Source organism: Prionailurus bengalensis, chromosome B2, assembly GCF_016509475.1.
Source record: "Prionailurus bengalensis isolate Pbe53 chromosome B2, Fcat_Pben_1.1_paternal_pri, whole genome shotgun sequence".
Taxonomy (NCBI): Eukaryota; Metazoa; Chordata; class Mammalia; order Carnivora; family Felidae; genus Prionailurus; species Prionailurus bengalensis.
Genome location: NC_057349.1, coordinates 5,667,031 through 5,684,931, shown reverse-complemented (window position 1 = coordinate 5,684,931; position 17,901 = coordinate 5,667,031). Strand labels below are relative to the sequence as shown.

General features: G+C 45.4%; 1 protein-coding gene across 1 annotated transcript in view; it reads right to left on the bottom strand.

Annotated features, from left to right (window-relative positions):
• Window positions 1-257: 257 nt before the first annotated feature.
• The window catches only part of DCDC2 (doublecortin domain containing 2), a 168,412-nt gene continuing 150,768 nt past the window's right edge, over window positions 258-17,901 (bottom strand). The window contains exons 9-10 of the mRNA XM_043590707.1: window positions 6,488-6,790; window positions 258-1,876 (exon numbers count right to left, since the gene is read on the bottom strand). Of these exons, the coding sequence (XP_043446642.1) occupies window positions 1,772-1,876; window positions 6,488-6,790 (408 nt within the window). The 3' untranslated portion in view covers window positions 258-1,771. The remainder of the gene's footprint in view (window positions 1,877-6,487; window positions 6,791-17,901) is intronic.

The window sequence follows — 17,901 nt, the reverse complement described above, 5'->3', positions numbered from 1 at the left end:
AAAAGATATTTCTATTAAAGAAGGAAAAGAGAAACAGAAAGAAAAGTGGAAGAATCACCTTGATAACCAGTTATAATTTCTTGTATTCAATACCTGACTTCTATAAACTATTTAAAATCATTAACCCCAGGCCCAGGAGTAGCATGGGAATTTAACATTAAAAAACAGGCTAGTCTATTTCCCTAACAACACAAGACTGTTGCTTGTAGTATATCACGCTTTGTATCATCCCACTTGAAAAAAAATAAGCCTACTAGTAAAAAGTGCAATCTACATTTTATACCAGAAATACAGAACCCCCATTTACAATTCATCTTCTCAGATTAATATGCCCTTATATCACTCTCTCTTTCCAATACTGTTACATTACAGTCTCTGCTTATGCTTCCTATTTGTAGAAAATATTAAAATAGCTTCTAGGAAAAATACATTCATTTTCTGTAGTATTCTGAAGTGCTTGATACAACTACTTTTATTCTAAATGATTGGTTAGGAAATCCGGAGAGGAAGAAAATCTTTTAAACCTAAGATTAATAATGAATCCTATGAAAGCACTAGAAGTTTACATTTCAAATATATAACATCTACATAACTAATGAAAATAGTCTTTCACGTGAGCAAAATATATTATTTTTATATTTAAGGAAGATCTGTGTCATCTCCTAAAAATTAAGAAAACTAATACAATTGTCTTTCTCCCCATATACACCCAGCAAGGTCATTGCAAGTTGATTTAATTAGCCCACAAAATTCTAATAAGGAACTGGTTTCATGATGACAATTTAAACATTTTTCAACAATTTCTATCACATGTCTTCTAATTATATAGGGAGGAAGCTGCTTGAAAGTCTAAATATAACTGGCCATTAAAATAGACACTTGCTAATACCCCTTGGGGCAAAAATATGACAAAGCTAATCCTAATAGAAATAATTAAAAATAGAAATCCTAATCCAAAAAGCAAGTCAGATCAAGCAGTGACAAACTCCCCATATAGCCTCCTCCTTTTTTCCTGTTATGCTTTCTTGGGCGTTTTTTGTTTGTTTGGCTTTGTGGGGTTTTTTGTTTGTTTGTTTTTTGGCTTTTTTTTTTTGTTAAAAAAACTATTTGGAGAGAATTCAATCTTTAGCCAATATTGAGTCTTCTAACGTAATCAGAATTTTTAAACCATCCAACCAAGCTTGGTGACATAACTGGGTTATAGCCTTTTTAATTCATGTGAGATGGGATCAGGGACAAGGAGGAAGAAGGAAGGAATGTCAACAAGTCATTGAAACATTTCGATCTACTGCCTAAAACTACACTAAAATTGGTGGTTATTAAAGAGTTTATTGCTTTGAAAAAAAATAGTACAGGTTTTCCTATTATCATTTCTTTAAAATTCTATGCCTTCCTAGATAAGTGCTTTAGAATAAGCTCCCATCTAATAACCTCACTTCTAAATTTATGGAAAAGTATACAAGAAGTGTGGTCCTATTCTTTCTCATTGCTTACAAAGACAAGTGGCCAATTGTCATCCAGTGCAAATGCCCCTCTATCCCTCTTAATTTTTCTAAATGACTTTTAAAAACACATCCCATGAAAAGAAGCCACTGTCCTTTAGTAGCTACTCAAAATCATGTAATCTTTCCATTAAGCCTCTAATCTTAAAATTCAGTAGGTAGCAGTCAACCATGTTGTCACATTATGTTCCGCAATAACTATATACTTATCATTCAAGTATTAGAACCCTTCATTTTTTCTGATAATGCACTCTCTTTTTAGAAATGATCTATGCTACGACGGCATAGTCCTTGTTTTGTTCATTGTTCTCATTTTCTTGTGGACTGGTGATTTTTACTTCTGGTCTTGGTGGTCTTTGAGGGTCTAAGTCAGCCTGGAAGAAAAGAGATCAAAACAAAGATATTTATCAGCTCTTTAGTTACAAACGTCATCAAGTTCACAAGGAAAAAGAAAATTACTCAGGGGGCGCCTGGGTGGCTCAGTCGGTTGAGCGTCCGACTTCAGCTCAGGTCATGGTCTTGCAGTTTGTGAGTTTGAGCCCCGCATTGGGCTCTGTGCTAACAAACAGCTCAGAACCTGGAGCCTGCTTCAGATTCTGTAACTCTCTCTCTCTCTCCCCCCAACCTTGCTCATGCTCTGCCTCTCTCTGTCTCTCAAAAATAAATAAATGTTAAAAAAATTTTTTAAAAAGAAAAAAATTACTCAGTATTTCATGCAACCATATAAACATTCAACAAAAAATAGTCCTCGGGTTCCTTTTGTTTTTCAGTTGGTCAGTACCCAGTGGACACATCCCTCTCAATACCTTACTTGCACAAAAGCCCTTCGCAACGTTGAAAAAAAAAATTTAAAAAAAAAGGGGCGCCTGGGTGGCGCAGTCGGTTAAGCGTCCGACTTCAACCAGGTCACTATCTCACGGTCCGTGAGTTCGAGCCCCGCGTCAGGCTCTGGGCTGATGGCTCAGAGCCTGGAGCCTGTTTCCGATTCTGTGTCTGCCTCTCTCTCTGCCCCTCCCCCGTTCATGCTCTGTCTCTCTCTGTCCCAAAAATAAATAAACGTTGAAAAAAAAAAATTTAAAAAAAAAAAAAAAGCCCTTCCCGATGTGCTTTAAAAGCACAGACTCATTTCTTGTGCTGCAGGCTTTATTTTTCTCAATGTTTTTTTCTTGATTTCACTTTAAGTTCTTTTCAACAGCATGTTTATACTCTTCATTTTAACATTTTCGGAGAAAAGGGGAGAAGTCCAATTGCAATACTGCCCTCGTGGCACATTAACCCAGCCCCACCCCAGATGCTCTTCTGTTAGTTTCCTACTAGAGCTCACAAATTCCTCGTGAATAGGGTACCAGGTAAGACAAGAGCAGGAGAGGAAACCAAGTACAGGGACGGTGTGTCTCCAACAGCAATGGCATCTGTGCCACTGGGACTTCTTTTATGGTATTAACAATACCGCCTCGTGTACAGTCTTTCTCCCACTAGACTGAAACCCGAGGGGATGAGATTAGAGTCCGTTGGCTTTCCAACTCTGCTCTATGGACTCCTGGAGGCTCGACAGCCCCCACAGGGGCCACCAGTATGGGAGAGTAGGAAGAGCTCCAGGCCCCTTCCCCTACAGCCATGATACATGCTCTAAAAAAGAAAAAAAAAAATTGCCGGGACTGTCTCTTATCTCACATTACTATGTCATGAAGTGTCTCAAGTAGCACTCTGAATATAACACAAGCTCAATAAAAACGTCAGCTGGAGGGTGCCTGGGTGGCTCAGTCGGCTAAGCATCCAACTCTTGGTTTCAGCTCAGGTCATGCCCTCATGGTTCGTGGGTTCCAGCCCCACATGGGGCTCAGTGCTGGCAGCGTGTAGCCTGCTTGGGATATTCTCTCTCTCTCTCTCTCTCTCTCTCTCTCTCTCTCTCTCCCCCCCCCCCCGCCCCTCCCCCACTTGCGCTGTCTCTGTCTCTCTCAAAATAAATAAATAAACTTAAATAAATAAAAACATGTCAGCTGATTGTTGTGTATTTGACATGTGCTTTGCGATGTCTTCCTAAAATCACAACACACAGTGCACCTAAGAACTCTTAGGTGGAACGAAATGTTACACAACAAACTGAATCTTTAGTCATCGCAGAAGTAAAGAATCCTTTTGAAAAAGTTAATTTTTAATATGTAATTTATAATTCATATACACCTTGTTATGCATATATTCGATATGCTTAAAACGTACCTGAACTAGCACTTTGGGGAGAAGGAAACAACACGTAACTGCCATTATAAGAGAGATGAGTCAAAAAGGATTAAATCTCTTTGTGGGGAATTGCTTTGCTTTGGCATTTGCATAGTTCTTAAAATCCCTAACTCATCACATATCAGGTACTCGTTCATTTGCAATTCCACAAATTTAGATTCACTGTCAATACATACCAGAACACCTGTACTTCAAATTATGGAAACTTGATCTTGACTGAGGCCCAGTTCTTATAAAAGGCCTATTTTTTTTAATGTTTACTTACTTATTTTGAGAGAGAGAGAGAGACAGAGAGAGAGACAGAGATAGAGACAGAGGAGAGGCAGAGAGAGAGGGAGAGAGAGAATCCCAAGCAGGCTCCACACCGTCAGCATGGAGCCCAATGTGAGACTCAAACTCACAAACTGTGAGATCATGACCTGAGCTGAAATCCAAGAGTCAGGCATTTAGCCAACTGAGCCACCCAGGTGCCCTAAAAGGCCTATTTTTAAAAGTTAAATTTATAGAATGGAAGCACAGGTAATCCATTCATTTCTTTTTTTTTTAATTTTTTTAAATGTTTATTTTTGACATAGAGACAGAGTATGAGTGGGGGAGGGACAGAGAGAGAGGGAGACACAGGATCCGAAGCAGGCTCCAGGCTCTGAGCCATCAGCACAGAGCCCGATGTAGGGCTCGAACCCACAAACCGTGAGATCATGACCTGAGCCAAAGTCGGACACTTAACTGACTGAGCCACCCAGGTGCCCCTATCCACTCATTTCTGTCAAATCTATGTAGGTTATAACATTGAATGGAAAGCTAGAGCCCTGGAAAAGTGCAGAGTTGGATCTTACTATCTAGGTCTCACAAACGATTTATACTTTGATTTCACGCTACGAACTTTCAGCAAAGGCAACTACAACGAAGAGCTTCACGAAGCCTACTATTATAGCTGCCGTATAAACGAGGACACTGTTCTTTCTCTACATTATCATGCTTTCCATAGGATGCCCTCAGATAAACCATCCTGCTCCCCCAGGAGAACGCGTGCATGCGCATGTGTGTATGTTCATTCCTTGGGAAGTTCATTTCGTTTCCTTATTGAGGGAAAGGAAATCATGTAATTGAATTCTTCTTTGAATGTCAGCTACAAACAACTACAGGACACAAATTTTAGCTAAATTTTAGTAACTCTGTAGAACTGTGGATGGGGGGGGGTTCTTCCTGACAACCACTGGGATTCTCTCATCTTGAGGAAAGAAGAAACGGGGGACACACTGAATGTTTTCATTTAGATTAAGTTGACAATGTTTTTTGTAGACGCCAGACAACAGATTCCAGTTAACTCTGTCCTGGTTACTGAAACCTGACCTGCATTTTACCATGACTAAATTCTATCCCCCCCCCCCCCAGTGAAATAAAACAGATGAGTGAAAATACTAAATCATCAAGAAAAGCCCACTCATCATATGGGGCATCAGGAATAAAGAGAGGGGGTTATAGCTGGAGGGAGGCGGGCCCTGATAAGAAGGACAGACAGGAAGGAAGGGCACAAGCAGGTAGTGAGCCTGCTGTGGGGTTCATCCTTCCTCTTATATGAGGACATTGAACTTTAGCCTGTTTATTTGACTCTAATTTAATCATCTATCCTCTGGTAGAATGCCAGCACTTGAGACTATCGTCCTGCAGGGGCAGTGGGGTGAACACAGGCTGGGAAAGAAGGCCTTACCACATGTTTCCTTACCCTCTCTGTATAATAAATAGAACTATATATTATTAAGTGCCTGGTGCATGGAACACTTAATTCAATTAATCCATTTAACGTGGGTAAACAAGCTAAACTTTAACATCCCTAGAGAACAAAGACGTCACCCATGACAGAGGTGATGTTCTTTCTTTCATACCTCGGTTTTATAACCTTGATGTTCATTTCTGCCCTGTACCTTCCCCAGTCTTAACTTTTTTGCATTTGTTTATATGTGTTATATACATTCTCAGGAGCCTCTGCAAACTTTGGAGAATGAGATAACGGATGGGTGGATGGGTGGATGGGTGGATGAGTGGATGAGTGACTGGATGGGTGGGTGGCTGGGTACATGAGTGGCTGGCTGGGTGGATGGGTGGGTGGTTGGATGGGTGGTTGGATGGATGGATGGATGGATGGATGGATGGATGGATGGATGGGTGAGTGGCTGGCTGCGTAGATGGGTGGGTGAGTGGATGGATGGATGGATGGATGGATGGATGGATGGATGGACGGACAGGGGGATGGGTAGATGGATGGACAGATGGATGGATGGATGGATGGATGGATGGCTGACTGGATGGATGGATGGATGGATGGGTTTATGGATGGATGGATGGATGGATGGATGGATGGATGGATGGACGGATGGCTGACTGGGTGGATGGATGGATGGGTTTGTGGATGGATGGATGGATGGATGGATGGATGGATGGATGGATGGATGGACGGATGGATGGCTGACTGGGTAGATGGATGGATGGATGGGTTTGTGGATGGATGGATGGATGACAGAAGAGATGCACGGATTCTCTGGGGATGATTCATCTGGTGGATGACATATTTGTTAACTGACTGAAATAATACAGTCAAGTAAATGGTATTGGGTCATTCCCTGCTCAACAGTAAGTGTTTCAATGCAAGTCTCAAGTGCCTGAATAATTCCCTAAGTGCGTGAGCAGGTGTACCACACACACATTCACGCGTGAACACAAGTGAGCAAAAGCAATAGAAATACCTCATCCTGTCCACTGCCAGCTCCTTCAGACTTTACTTCTTCGTCCACCGTGTCCTGAAGCTCCGTGTTAACCTGATTCAGCTCCTCGCCATTTTCTTCATCGGTGCCTCCGTTATTGCGAGTGGGACCCGCCTGCCCCTCGCCGGGATCGGGGACCTCCTCGACTTCCTCGGGGGCGTCTGCAGCCTCCCCACCTCCTCCCTCTTCAACTTGGCCATTCACTCCTGAAGAATCTTCTTTCTGCTCTGCTTCCTTGTTGGCTTTCTCTCCGTCTTCTTCCTCACCTACTATTTCTGCTGGCCTCTGGTGGATCAGAACGAGTGACAGGTAAGAGAAGTGTGACAGAGATTTTCCACTGCACAGTATAATGCCGTAGTAATTATTCTGCTACCGTCAAGTGAAACATCCTTTACTTAGCACACAGTGTGCTAACCCTTACTGAGTACCTACTGAATGTGACCCTTCCCAAGGACTTCCTCACTTACTCCTCACAACAATTATTATTCCCTTTTTACAGGTGAGGAAATGAAGGTATAAAGAGACCAAATGTGTAGCCCAAGATCCCGCTGTGTATCAGTGGTAGAGCCCGAACTGGAATGAAGCATGTAACTCCAGAACCAGTGCTCTGAAGGCCCGTGGCAGAGAGGAAGCCAGACTGCAGGGCCCTTGGCCGATATCTAGCAGAGCGTCTGGTCCAGAGTCTTTGTGGAGAAATCATCATCCTCATGGCTACTGCCAGGTGTGTAGTTACATCTCCAAAGGCTAAAAGAGAGCAATGGTGGTGGCACCAGAACGGGAGCCCAGGCTTTCTAACACCAGCTGTGGACCACTTTCCGCACAACGCCTGGGCGCTGACGGCCTATCTCTAAATACAAAAACAGTCACACAGATCCAAGGTCAGAATGTATGTCCTTTCTGTAAAAATAGTAAGTGCTCAAGAATGTATAAGCTCAAATGAAGCATTTTACTGTTATTTTGGTACATGTAAATCTGCTTCAAAAGACAGCAGGGGGCCAACGACCAGAGCTAAGACCCTGGAGAAAGACCCAGGTTCAAGCCCTGGCCAGGCACTTACCGTTACCTAACTTCTGTGAGCGCCAAAACCCCCACTGGTAAAATGCGAGTGTAATAAAACCTCCACGGGGAGTCAGTGAGAGAAGTTACATGCAGTGCCTACCACATCCACCGCATCACATGCCAAGGAAACATTAGAGTCGCTTTGTTTGCATGATGCGTTCTGTCCTGGAACACTCCTATTTCTTCACTGTCTCCAATAAAATAAGCTTGTTGTTCGGTTTTGTTTTTAAGTATAGACAGGATTTGTTCCAAGTTAGGACCCTAGACCTGTCTCTTTCTGGCTGATACCGGACAGGTTGTGTAGTCCCTCAACAGCTATAATAATATGCAGGTTTGAGGGGCACCTGGGTCGTTCTGTCAGTTAAGTTCAGGTCATGATTTAGGCTCAGGTCGTGACCTCATGGTTCGTGAGATCAAGCCCTGCATTGGGCTCTGTGCTGACAGTGCAGAACCTGCTTGAGGATTCTCCCTGTCCCTCTCTCTCTCTCTCTCTCTCTCTCTCTCTGCCCCTCCCTGCCTCTCAAAATAAATAAATAAATAAACTTTTAAAAAAATAAAATGAGGGTTTGAGTTGCTATCAACCCTGATTCTCTCCCCCCACCTTCCAGCTCTGGAAAACCATTCTCAAACCGCCCAAATGCTCGTTACAAGGTCTCGACGGTCTTCTTGCACAAGTTAACATAACGCTCTCCATTTCTAAAGTAGAGAAGAGATACAGAACAGAGTGGGCTGAAAGTTCAGGGCAAAACTCCACACGCTGTTTTCAAGAGGAAAGAGTTGGAACTGTGAAGTCATAACAACCTGGTCAATCGAGTCTCCGAAAGATGCACTTCAAAAAAATGAAGGAAAAAAATTAGTTGTTCTTAAGATATCCCCATAACCATGGTGTTCGTCATCACGCAGCTTAAATTACAGTACAGTGAGGCTGTGCCTCTCCTATTTCCATGCAGATGCTTAAAGTTAAATAGCGTGCGGCCCCACGATCCTTGAGCTGCTGTCCGGGGTGAGGCTCTCGGGAAGGCCAAGCGCTGGACAGAAAGGGAACAAAACATGGTGAATCTGCCAGTGGTGCTAAGAGGCACGACAGACACTTATGTAATGGAGACTAAAGGAAGGATGGTGAGAAAAATCTCCCATCTCTGCACAGGAACACACACAGCAAAGCCCCGGGCAAGCGATGAGCAGAGGGAGGGTCCGGTCAACGAGAGGGTGGGCTCTGTCATCACGAAAGCAGAAGAAGGGGAATGTCCCGGGCCAAAGGTGGCAGGTCCGCGTCCCTGAAGAGCAAGGGCTTCATGGTGGCCTCCTCAGCAGGACACCAGGATGGAGAGGGGACTCTGGGCAAAAAGAACCAGAACAAGGGACCAATTCAGAGAAGCACTGTGGGTGGCTTCCCCCTCATTCCCCCTCACACATCACAAGAGACCAAGAAAAGGCCAAGGGGTCTGGAGCACAGAGAGCAAGCTCCCTTCTTAGTGACTCTGAAGGACACGAGTGGTACACGCCGTGCGACCCTACGAGACATCTGGAGGAGGGCTCTGTCACCATGACGCGCGTGAGTGGACCCGGAGCGCCCCCCTGGGCTGAGCAGTGCTCTAGACTCTGGGCATTCAGAGACAAATACTCTGCAATCAAGGAGCCCAGAGCAGTGTGGGAACAGGTGGCACTAGCGCGTCAGGACAGGGACCTTTCACGCTAGGTGTGGCGGCCTCTGGTCGCTGTGACTGAAATCCCACGTGAACGCCGTTCACAGATGCGGTTCGTACATGGAGCACTGTCTCCCGTGAGTGCCAAAGGTCACGCTCTGGGCTTATCTGTTCATCCTTCCACGAAACCCTCGTAACAGCCCTGCGGGGCCCACTGCTTATTCCCCGTTACACGCGGAAGGAGAACCAGGAACCACTCAACGCCTTTCGCATCTGCATCGCACAGGCGGGAGACAGGTAGGGCCAGGACTTGAACCCAAGGCAATAGCCTGCCCCAGAGTCCCGGTTTTCTTCCTTAGAGAAATACCTCGATAATCCGTTGTCTCACCTGGTCACTAAGGCAAGCACTCTCAAGTGCACTTTCAACGACCAGAGGGCAGGACGCTACAAGGCAAAACTGCTTTTAGTGTCTAAGTAATTACTGACCCGAAAGCACAAACATTTCTGGATTTCTGTTAAAGACTTTTGCTGTGATCTAGGGAGGGAACATGATAAAGACTTTTAGGCAGAGTCCTCAAAGCCATTACATAAACAAGAAGCCAGAAACACGACCCGCATAGGCTGCCGGCAGAAACAGACTGCTTTTTCAATTATTTCTGAGAATTGGGTAATTGCATTTCACCCTCCTAGAAACTGTCAGTGTACCTGAACGTGCCCAATTCAGAGCAATGGTTTTGGTTTTAAAGGGAAGTGATACCGGTTTTTTTAATAAAAAAATATTTAATAATAGTAACAGAAAAAAACTCAAAATTTACTGTGATCGTGTAGGAATCCGGACCTGTCCCTGGTCTCTGTGGGAATATATTCCAAGAGCTTGATAAAGTCTGTTGAGGTGACTGACTTCTGTGTAAATGGGAAAAGTCCGTTTTCCTCTCCTGAAATTGGGATTTATAACCTGAATGTTGCAAAACAAGTGGGAGTTGGCTTTCAGTTTTTAGTTCTGTGTTTCTCATCTTATCCTTTTTCTTCACTCCCAACTCCCAAACACATTCACACTTTTCCTTCCCTTTGATACAAGCGGACGGGACAGACTCCCACCTCTCTACAAAGGAGGAGATGCCCAGCCCTGAACTGAGGCCCTGGGCTCCCCTCCCCACCATCAGCATCACCACTCACTCACACTATTACGCTTCCGTCCCGTTATTTCTATTAGACTTCCCCAACATGGCTGCTTTACAGTCATCGCATGAAGCCGCAACCGGTTAGCTCAACCTTTCGAAATGCAAAAGATTAAGGCGCAATACCATACCAATTTGATCAATTTAAATAAGACAGCAGCATGAGTTAAAAGGTTTATAATCCTTTAAATATCCTGAGTGTAGAACACAATTTATTATTACTACAACACTACAATTCAGCACCCCCCCCCCCAAAAAAATCCGCCGTGACAGATCTGTAATGAATAAATGAAAAGCAGTGTGCTTTTTGGTGTAATCTCCTTTGAAGCAGGCATTAAATTATTAAAGATGTTTCCAGTGCACACATCAATCAAATCATCCCCAGAAGGAACACTGGGTTTCACACCCATACACACACACACACACACACACACACACACACACACACACAGACGCGTGCGCACACATAAAATCTATACCATGGTGAGGGCCTGCAGAGAAACAAAAGAACAGTCCTTCCACAAGAGGGAGGGGGTTCGCAGTGAGAGCGGTCCCTCCAGGACAGGACAGCCAGGAAGAGAAAAGCAAGGTCAGCAAGATGCACCTGTCCTCAATCCTTTCCCTCCTCCTGCACAGAGACACTCTCCAGGACGACTCTGGTTCCCCACACACAACCCTGGCCCGGCGTGCGGCCCTAGCCGTGGGCGCCCACAAAGGAGAGTTGACTCAGCAGAATGCGGTTCTTAGGAGGTCTTGGGATGTCATCTCACAGCTAGGACGGCGCTCCCCTGGGGGGCAGGCTGCTCTATGCACAGCCAGACACAGAAAGTCACATTGTAGGGATTCATTTCCACAAAACGCTCACGGGCCTGACTACAAAGACAGGAAGAGGATTCGTGCTTGCCCGGCTTGGGGAGAAGAGAAAATGGGGAGAGTGTTTAGCAGGCACGAGGTTCCCTTTTGGGGGGATAGGAGACGCCCTGGAACTAGACAGAGGGGACTGTGGCACAACTGTGAGTGTTCTGAAGGCCACAGAGCTGTGTATCTAAGAACAGTTAACGCTGGGCACCTGGGCGGCTCAGTTGGTTAAGCGTCCGACTCGATTTCAGCTCAGGTCATGATTTCACCATTCATGAATTCGAGCCCTGAGTCAGGCTCTGCGCTGACAATATGGAGCCTGCTTGAGATTCTCCCTCTCTCTGCCCCTCCTCTCAAAATAAACAAACTTAAAAAAACAATGGTTAATGGTTAATTTTATGTTATGAGAAACTTGCTTCGCTTTTTAAGGAAACTATATGCCCCAACTCCTGACCACCAGGTAGAGCTATGTGGCCACCTCTGTGTGTCTGCTAAGATGTCCCCAGAATGTGCCACCTAAGGGACCAACCTCTGCTTTACTCTGTAACTGCACTCTGGGCAGACACCTCCCTGTCTCAGGTATAAAAAGCTTCCTTTCACAGAACATTCGGGGATGCCTGGTAGGTCCTCATTGGCGGTGTTAAATGAATAACAAAGCTGAATGAAGAAACTAACAAACACATCTGAGACCAGCAGCTTACTTAGAATTAAAATATAGAAAGTACTAGAAAAATATCCCTACTCCCCCGATACCCAACAAAAAAACGTCTTTGGAACTATTTAATTTCTTCAAACTCCCCAAGTTGTTCTCAGCCTCTGCCCACTTGGCTGGACCTGCCTGACTGCGGGCTACTCGGCCCCTGTCACGGCTAGCCAGACACCGGCATGAGGTCACTGAGCATGGCCATCAGGTGTGTGGAGACCCTGTGCCACCCCCACCTCAAAGAGCCGGACAAAGACCCTGATAACGTCAACAACTCAGATACAGAGAGGTAGACACAGCAGCCAAAGCGAGGGGCTGGGGAGTGTGGGGAGGACGGAGCAGCAATCCCAAAGGAAGAAGTAAGACAAAGAAATAGCAATTCATCTTGAGAGACGGGGAGGAAGGAGGAAGGGAAACAGGAAGGGGAAAGGTCCTTTTCCCCAAGGTCCAATCACAGGGTCCCTCCTGCAGAGAAGGAAGCGGAACTCCTGTGCGTGACCCCTCGCCACTCCACCGGGCAGGAGGCAGTGCTCAGGTGATCCCCAGAGACCGTGTCCATACCTGAGAAAGATCACAGGGGGTTCCTGCACGAGGTCTATGACTGCTGATGTTTTCTGCAATGCTGGCATCGCCCGGCAATGTGAAATACACACTGTGAGGGGTGAGGCAGCTGTGACCGCTGCTTCAGGCCAGCAAATTCGCCTCACCTCGCCTGAGCCTCCTCTGGAATCCGAGGACGATCGCAGGACCTCACAGGGCTGTCGTAAGGAGGAAGCAGGATCATGCACGTAAAAGACCACTGCAAACTTAACAAGCTATCTGTATGTTCATTACTGTTATCCCTCCACTTTTCTGGCCATTGAATGCAGGGAGTTGGGAGGTTGTCCGATGAAACAGTAAAGTACACGGTCTGCAACTAACGGAAGTGAGTTCGGGTGGGCCCCTCAGGACCGTCTCCCTTCTAAACCTCCGGGGAAGGAAAACAAACAAAACATCAGATCGAGACACTTAGCGATGGTCTTGCCCTTCTCGGTTAATGCAGTTAAAAGGCAGGCTGATGTGTGTACGTCTGGTCCAGTGAGACTGTCTGGTGTGATTTCCACAAAAAAAGTGATCCCTGCTCTTAGTTACGGCTGATTACTCTTTGCTTCAGAGTCCCCTGCCTGCATTTCTCACAACTAGTTTGCCACCCAGTAGCTTTGTTTCTCAACTGCTAGCCACTCTCTAAAGTCATGCAGACGTGCCCAGCAAGAGGTACCAAGACCCAAAGCTGACCTGCATGAATTAGTATGTACACGCGGGTCGCGTACTTTGCTGTGGGGTGGAGGGCAGGCCGGCAGGAGCCAGTTATGGGGACAAAAATGACAGACAGGCAGGCAGTAGCATCTCAGGCTTCCCAGAGAACTTTCACAAATAGGTTCTCACTGCATCTCCCAAGCAGCAGGCAGGCAGGGTGGGAAACTGAGCCTGAGAAAAAGTCAAGCATCTTGCCAAGGGTTACATGACCAGTGGGTGGTACCTTTCATTTGCACTGAAAAAAACAAAAAATGGACAAAGATTCCAGTTGAGGGACACGGCTCCCAGTAGTTTATAAACTGGTCACCGTGGTAACCAGGCACCTGCTCAGCCCCACCCTTATAGTGTGACAAACAAACTGAAAGACAGAGGGACTGGCTGGCTGAGTGGGTTCCATGTCTCTCCTCAGCTCCAGGCATCTATCTTACAGACACAAGACTTCAAAAGCTGTGTTCCCTGAATATTATCCCTTTGATCTATTAGGCAGCATCAGGCCAGAGACAAACCCCATTTTCCCACTGTTTTGAGCTGAACTGTATCACCTCAAAATTTACACATGATGGGGCGCCTGGGTGGCTCAGTCAGTTAAGCGTCTGACTCTTGATTTGGGCTCAGGTCATGATCTCATGGTTCCTGAGTTCGAGCCCCACATTGGGCTCTGTGCTGATGGCATGGAGCCTGCTTGGGATTCTCTCTCTCTCTCTCTCTCTCTCTCTCTCTCTCAGCCCCTCTCCCACTTGTGCTCACTCTCTAAATAAATAAATAAACTTTAAAAAAATTTTACATGTTAAGGTCCTAACCCCCATTACCTTAGAATGTGACTATTTGGAGATGGGGCTTTGAAAGAAGTAATTAAGATAAAATGAAGCCCATAGGGTGTGTTGTAATCCAACATGACTGACATCCTTATAAGATATTGGGACACTTATATTAGATCTAAGTGTCCAACTTCAGCTCAGGTCATGATCTCACAGTTCATGAGGTTCGAGCCTCATGTCGGGCTCTGTGCTGACAGCTCAGAGCCTGGAGTCTGCTTCAGATTCTGTGTCTCCCCCACTCTCTGCCCCTCCCCTGCTCACCCTCGCTCTCTCTCAAAAATAAACATTGAAAAAAAGAAGAGATTAGGACACAGACATGCACAGAGTCAAGACTACGTGAAGACATGGGGAGGAGACGTCCATCTACAAGCTAGATAAACTGTACAAAACACGGCATTGCAAAGGCGATACATGAAGAAGATACTTTTACCTAAAGAGAGAGAGCTCAGAAAATACCAACCTGCCGACACATTGATGGCAGACTTCTAGCCTCCAGAACCATCCACTGTTGAAGCCACCCAGTCAGTGGTACTTTGTTATGGCAGCTGAGACCACTACACTCAGCAAGTACCTCCTGACCTCCCTGCTGCTCCCTCCCCAGCCCCACGTACATCCACGTTCAGATTCACACTCTTCCTTCATTCTCCCTCTCCCTTCCCCTGTTTCCTTAAAAAGCCCATTAGCACACCTTCCCATTAGACCCGCCTTCTCTCCAAGCCTTCCTGGCTCCCTCAGGCAGCCAGCACACCCTACCTGTGCCCTCATGGGGCTGGGATGGGTCAAATGCATCAGTACACTCTGCCATGGTATGTGTGAGATGTGTGAAATGAAAACAGTGGACAGGAGCTGCTATCAAGCAGATGCCTCCGACAATATTTGGAACGAGTATGGAATAATGGGGAAATATCCGCTGTGGCTCTACAGAGGCCGTCTGGAAGTTTCTAGAAGCAAGAGCTCTTTCTTATTCATCTTTGTGTCCATCACCACATTTGCCATGGTATTATATGTCCATTGTCTTGACCTAAACACAAATGTGCCTCCCACAGGTAAAAGCCGGCACAGTATGTCCCTTTGGGAAGGCAGAGATGATGGTAACACGGCTCACATTTACTGAGCCTTGTCTAGATACCTGGTCACAATATAGTCACAAATGCACCACTTCGGAAAGGCACTCTCAATTGTAAATACTACCTTGAAATAATGCCCCTTTAAAGGAAAATAGTATTTTTATTGTAAAAAATACCAGTGTAAAAAATACCCATTTTATTGAAAGTTGGGAGAATATCTGGGGCGCCTGGGTGGCTCAGCCAGTTGAGCATCTGACATCGCCTCAGGTCATGATCTCACAGTTTGTGGGTTCAAGCCCCACATCGGGCTCTGTGCTGACAGCTCAGAGCCTGGAGCCTGCTTCCGATTCTGTCTTCCTCTCTCTCTGCTCCTCTCCCGCTCACACTCTGCGTCTCTCTCAAAAATAAATAAACGTTAAAAAAACTTTTTAGAAATTAAAAAAGAGAAAGTTGGGAGAATACAGGATTGACTGTTGACAGAATGATGGTTAGCCATAAAGACAATTCTACAAGGTTTATTCTAATTACATCACCCTGCCATCCTTTATGAGAGTCACGTTATAAAAAGGAAACACAGCACTACAAAGGCAATAAATCAGAAAGCTACTATTACCTATGCTTAAAGTCTTCTCCCTTAAAATCTACCTCAAATTTTACACAACTTGTGACTAACGTTTCAAGAGAACCCGTTTTCTGGTAGCAATGGTTTCTCCAGAGTTCATTCATCCTAAAATCTCAGGACTAGCTCATGCCTGCGAGTAGCTGCGGAATCCTTTATCCTGTATAAAGTACAGTTCCTATGTTTCAGCAGAGTCACGAAAGGATTATACCCTCTCCGTGATACTCACTAAACCGATGTACATGATGGTTCAGGGATCACAGAAGTCATCCAAATGACTCCAGCCCCTCAGCCTCTCTGACATCAAGAACATCCTCAGCGCAGCTAGAATAATAGACATGTTGACATATATGCACAATTACACACAATAGGTACCCTCGCACACAGAAATTTTTATAAAAAGCCAAGATCTCTTACCTTTCTTTTTTTTTAATTTTTTTTTCCAACTTTTTATTTATTTTTGGGACAGAGAGAGACAGAGCATGAACGGGGGAGGGGCAGAGAGAGAGGGAGACACAGAATCGGAAGCAGGCTCCAGGCTCTGAGCCATCAGCCCAGAGCCCGACGCGGGGCTCGAACTCCTGGACCGCGAGATCGTGACCTGGCTGAAGTCGGACGCTTAACCGACTGCGCCACCCAGGCGCCCCAGCTCTTACCTTTCAAAAAGCACATTATTTACCGTAAGCAACGGCTCTTAACATTTATTAGAAAAGTCCCACTAGAAAAGTTCTGTGTTTCTCCTTAATAGGACACCAGTGTTGGTACTCCTAGTGCCTTTTGCCTGCACTTGCTCATCTGCACATCTCACTATTCATTTCGTAATGGACATTCTGAGATAATGGTTGATTTGTGTGGCAAGTCAGGAAAGGTCTGTAGTTACGACGGCCGTCTGCGTCCTGGCGGGGACGGCTCAGGGGAAACCACAAGTATTCAGGCTTTCTAGAGAATATGCATGCAGTTTACTAAGGTTAACTCAGGATTCCTGAGTGGTAAGAGGAATGAAGATGAAATATGGAAATCATATGGAAATAAGTCACAAAATATCGAAAGCATCAATTACTTGGATGGCGTTCGCACAGACAGACCAGGCAGCTCAAATGATTTGCACTTTAAAACTCACATCACATCTCTGAGAGTCACGGCATCACTAAAAGCGATGTGGGGAAGGCATCTAAACAGAGACCTATAGCGAATGTCCCGTCCACTTTAGAAGTAAATGCTGGGGCGCCTGGGTGGCCTAGTCAATTAAACTTCAGACTTTGGCTCGGGTCATGATCTCATGGTTTGTGAGTTCGAGCCCCTCGCAGGCACTCTGTGCTGGCAGCCTGGGATTCTCTCTCTCTCTCTCTCTCTCTCTCTGCCCCTCCTCCACTTTCTCTCTCTCTCTCAAAATAAATAAACTTAAAAAAAAAAAGAAGTAAATTTGATTCTTATATTTACATCGGAATCCCTGAGGAACGTGTGTTAATGTTTAAGACCTCGCTGTCTGAGACAACAGAGCAAGTTAGAACTTTCTAGTCCAGGTATCCTACCTAACCACCATGCATGTCTCTCATTCCCCCTCCCGGAAACACACTCCACCAGGAACCGGGGATCAGAACCAAAAAGAAACAAAAATGACCACCTTAGATATGTCCGCTTCTCAGGTAACACCTGCTACATTTGCACGTTGGGAAAGAGAGAGGGTTAGTTTCCGGCTCCCACGTGGACAGGTGTTTCTGCAGATTTCACCCACAGAATTCGGACACTGGTGTTAAAAATACAAAAGTCACCTCACTTGCTTTTATTTCCACTGCCATGGAAACTAAAAGTCATCTCCTACCCAAGTTGAATGATGTGTTTTGAAATAATCAGTTTCAATTTTTCATGACAGCAAAGAACAGCTTCCTGTTTTCAGTTTTCACAGAGGGAAAAGGCAAAAAACAAAACAAAAAAACGTTTAGACATCATTTAAAGTACCATGACCTACAGAAAGGATGCTCATGTTCACAGATGTGACCCCCGTGAGGATATGGCAAAGAGAAGCTCTGGCCAGCCACCAGCTGAGAGCTGGCTCACCCAGCCCCACGATGCTCCCCATGTTTCCACAACACCCATTTGGGAAGGTATAACAAACACACGGAAAACACGTATGTAGGGGCACCTGGGTGGC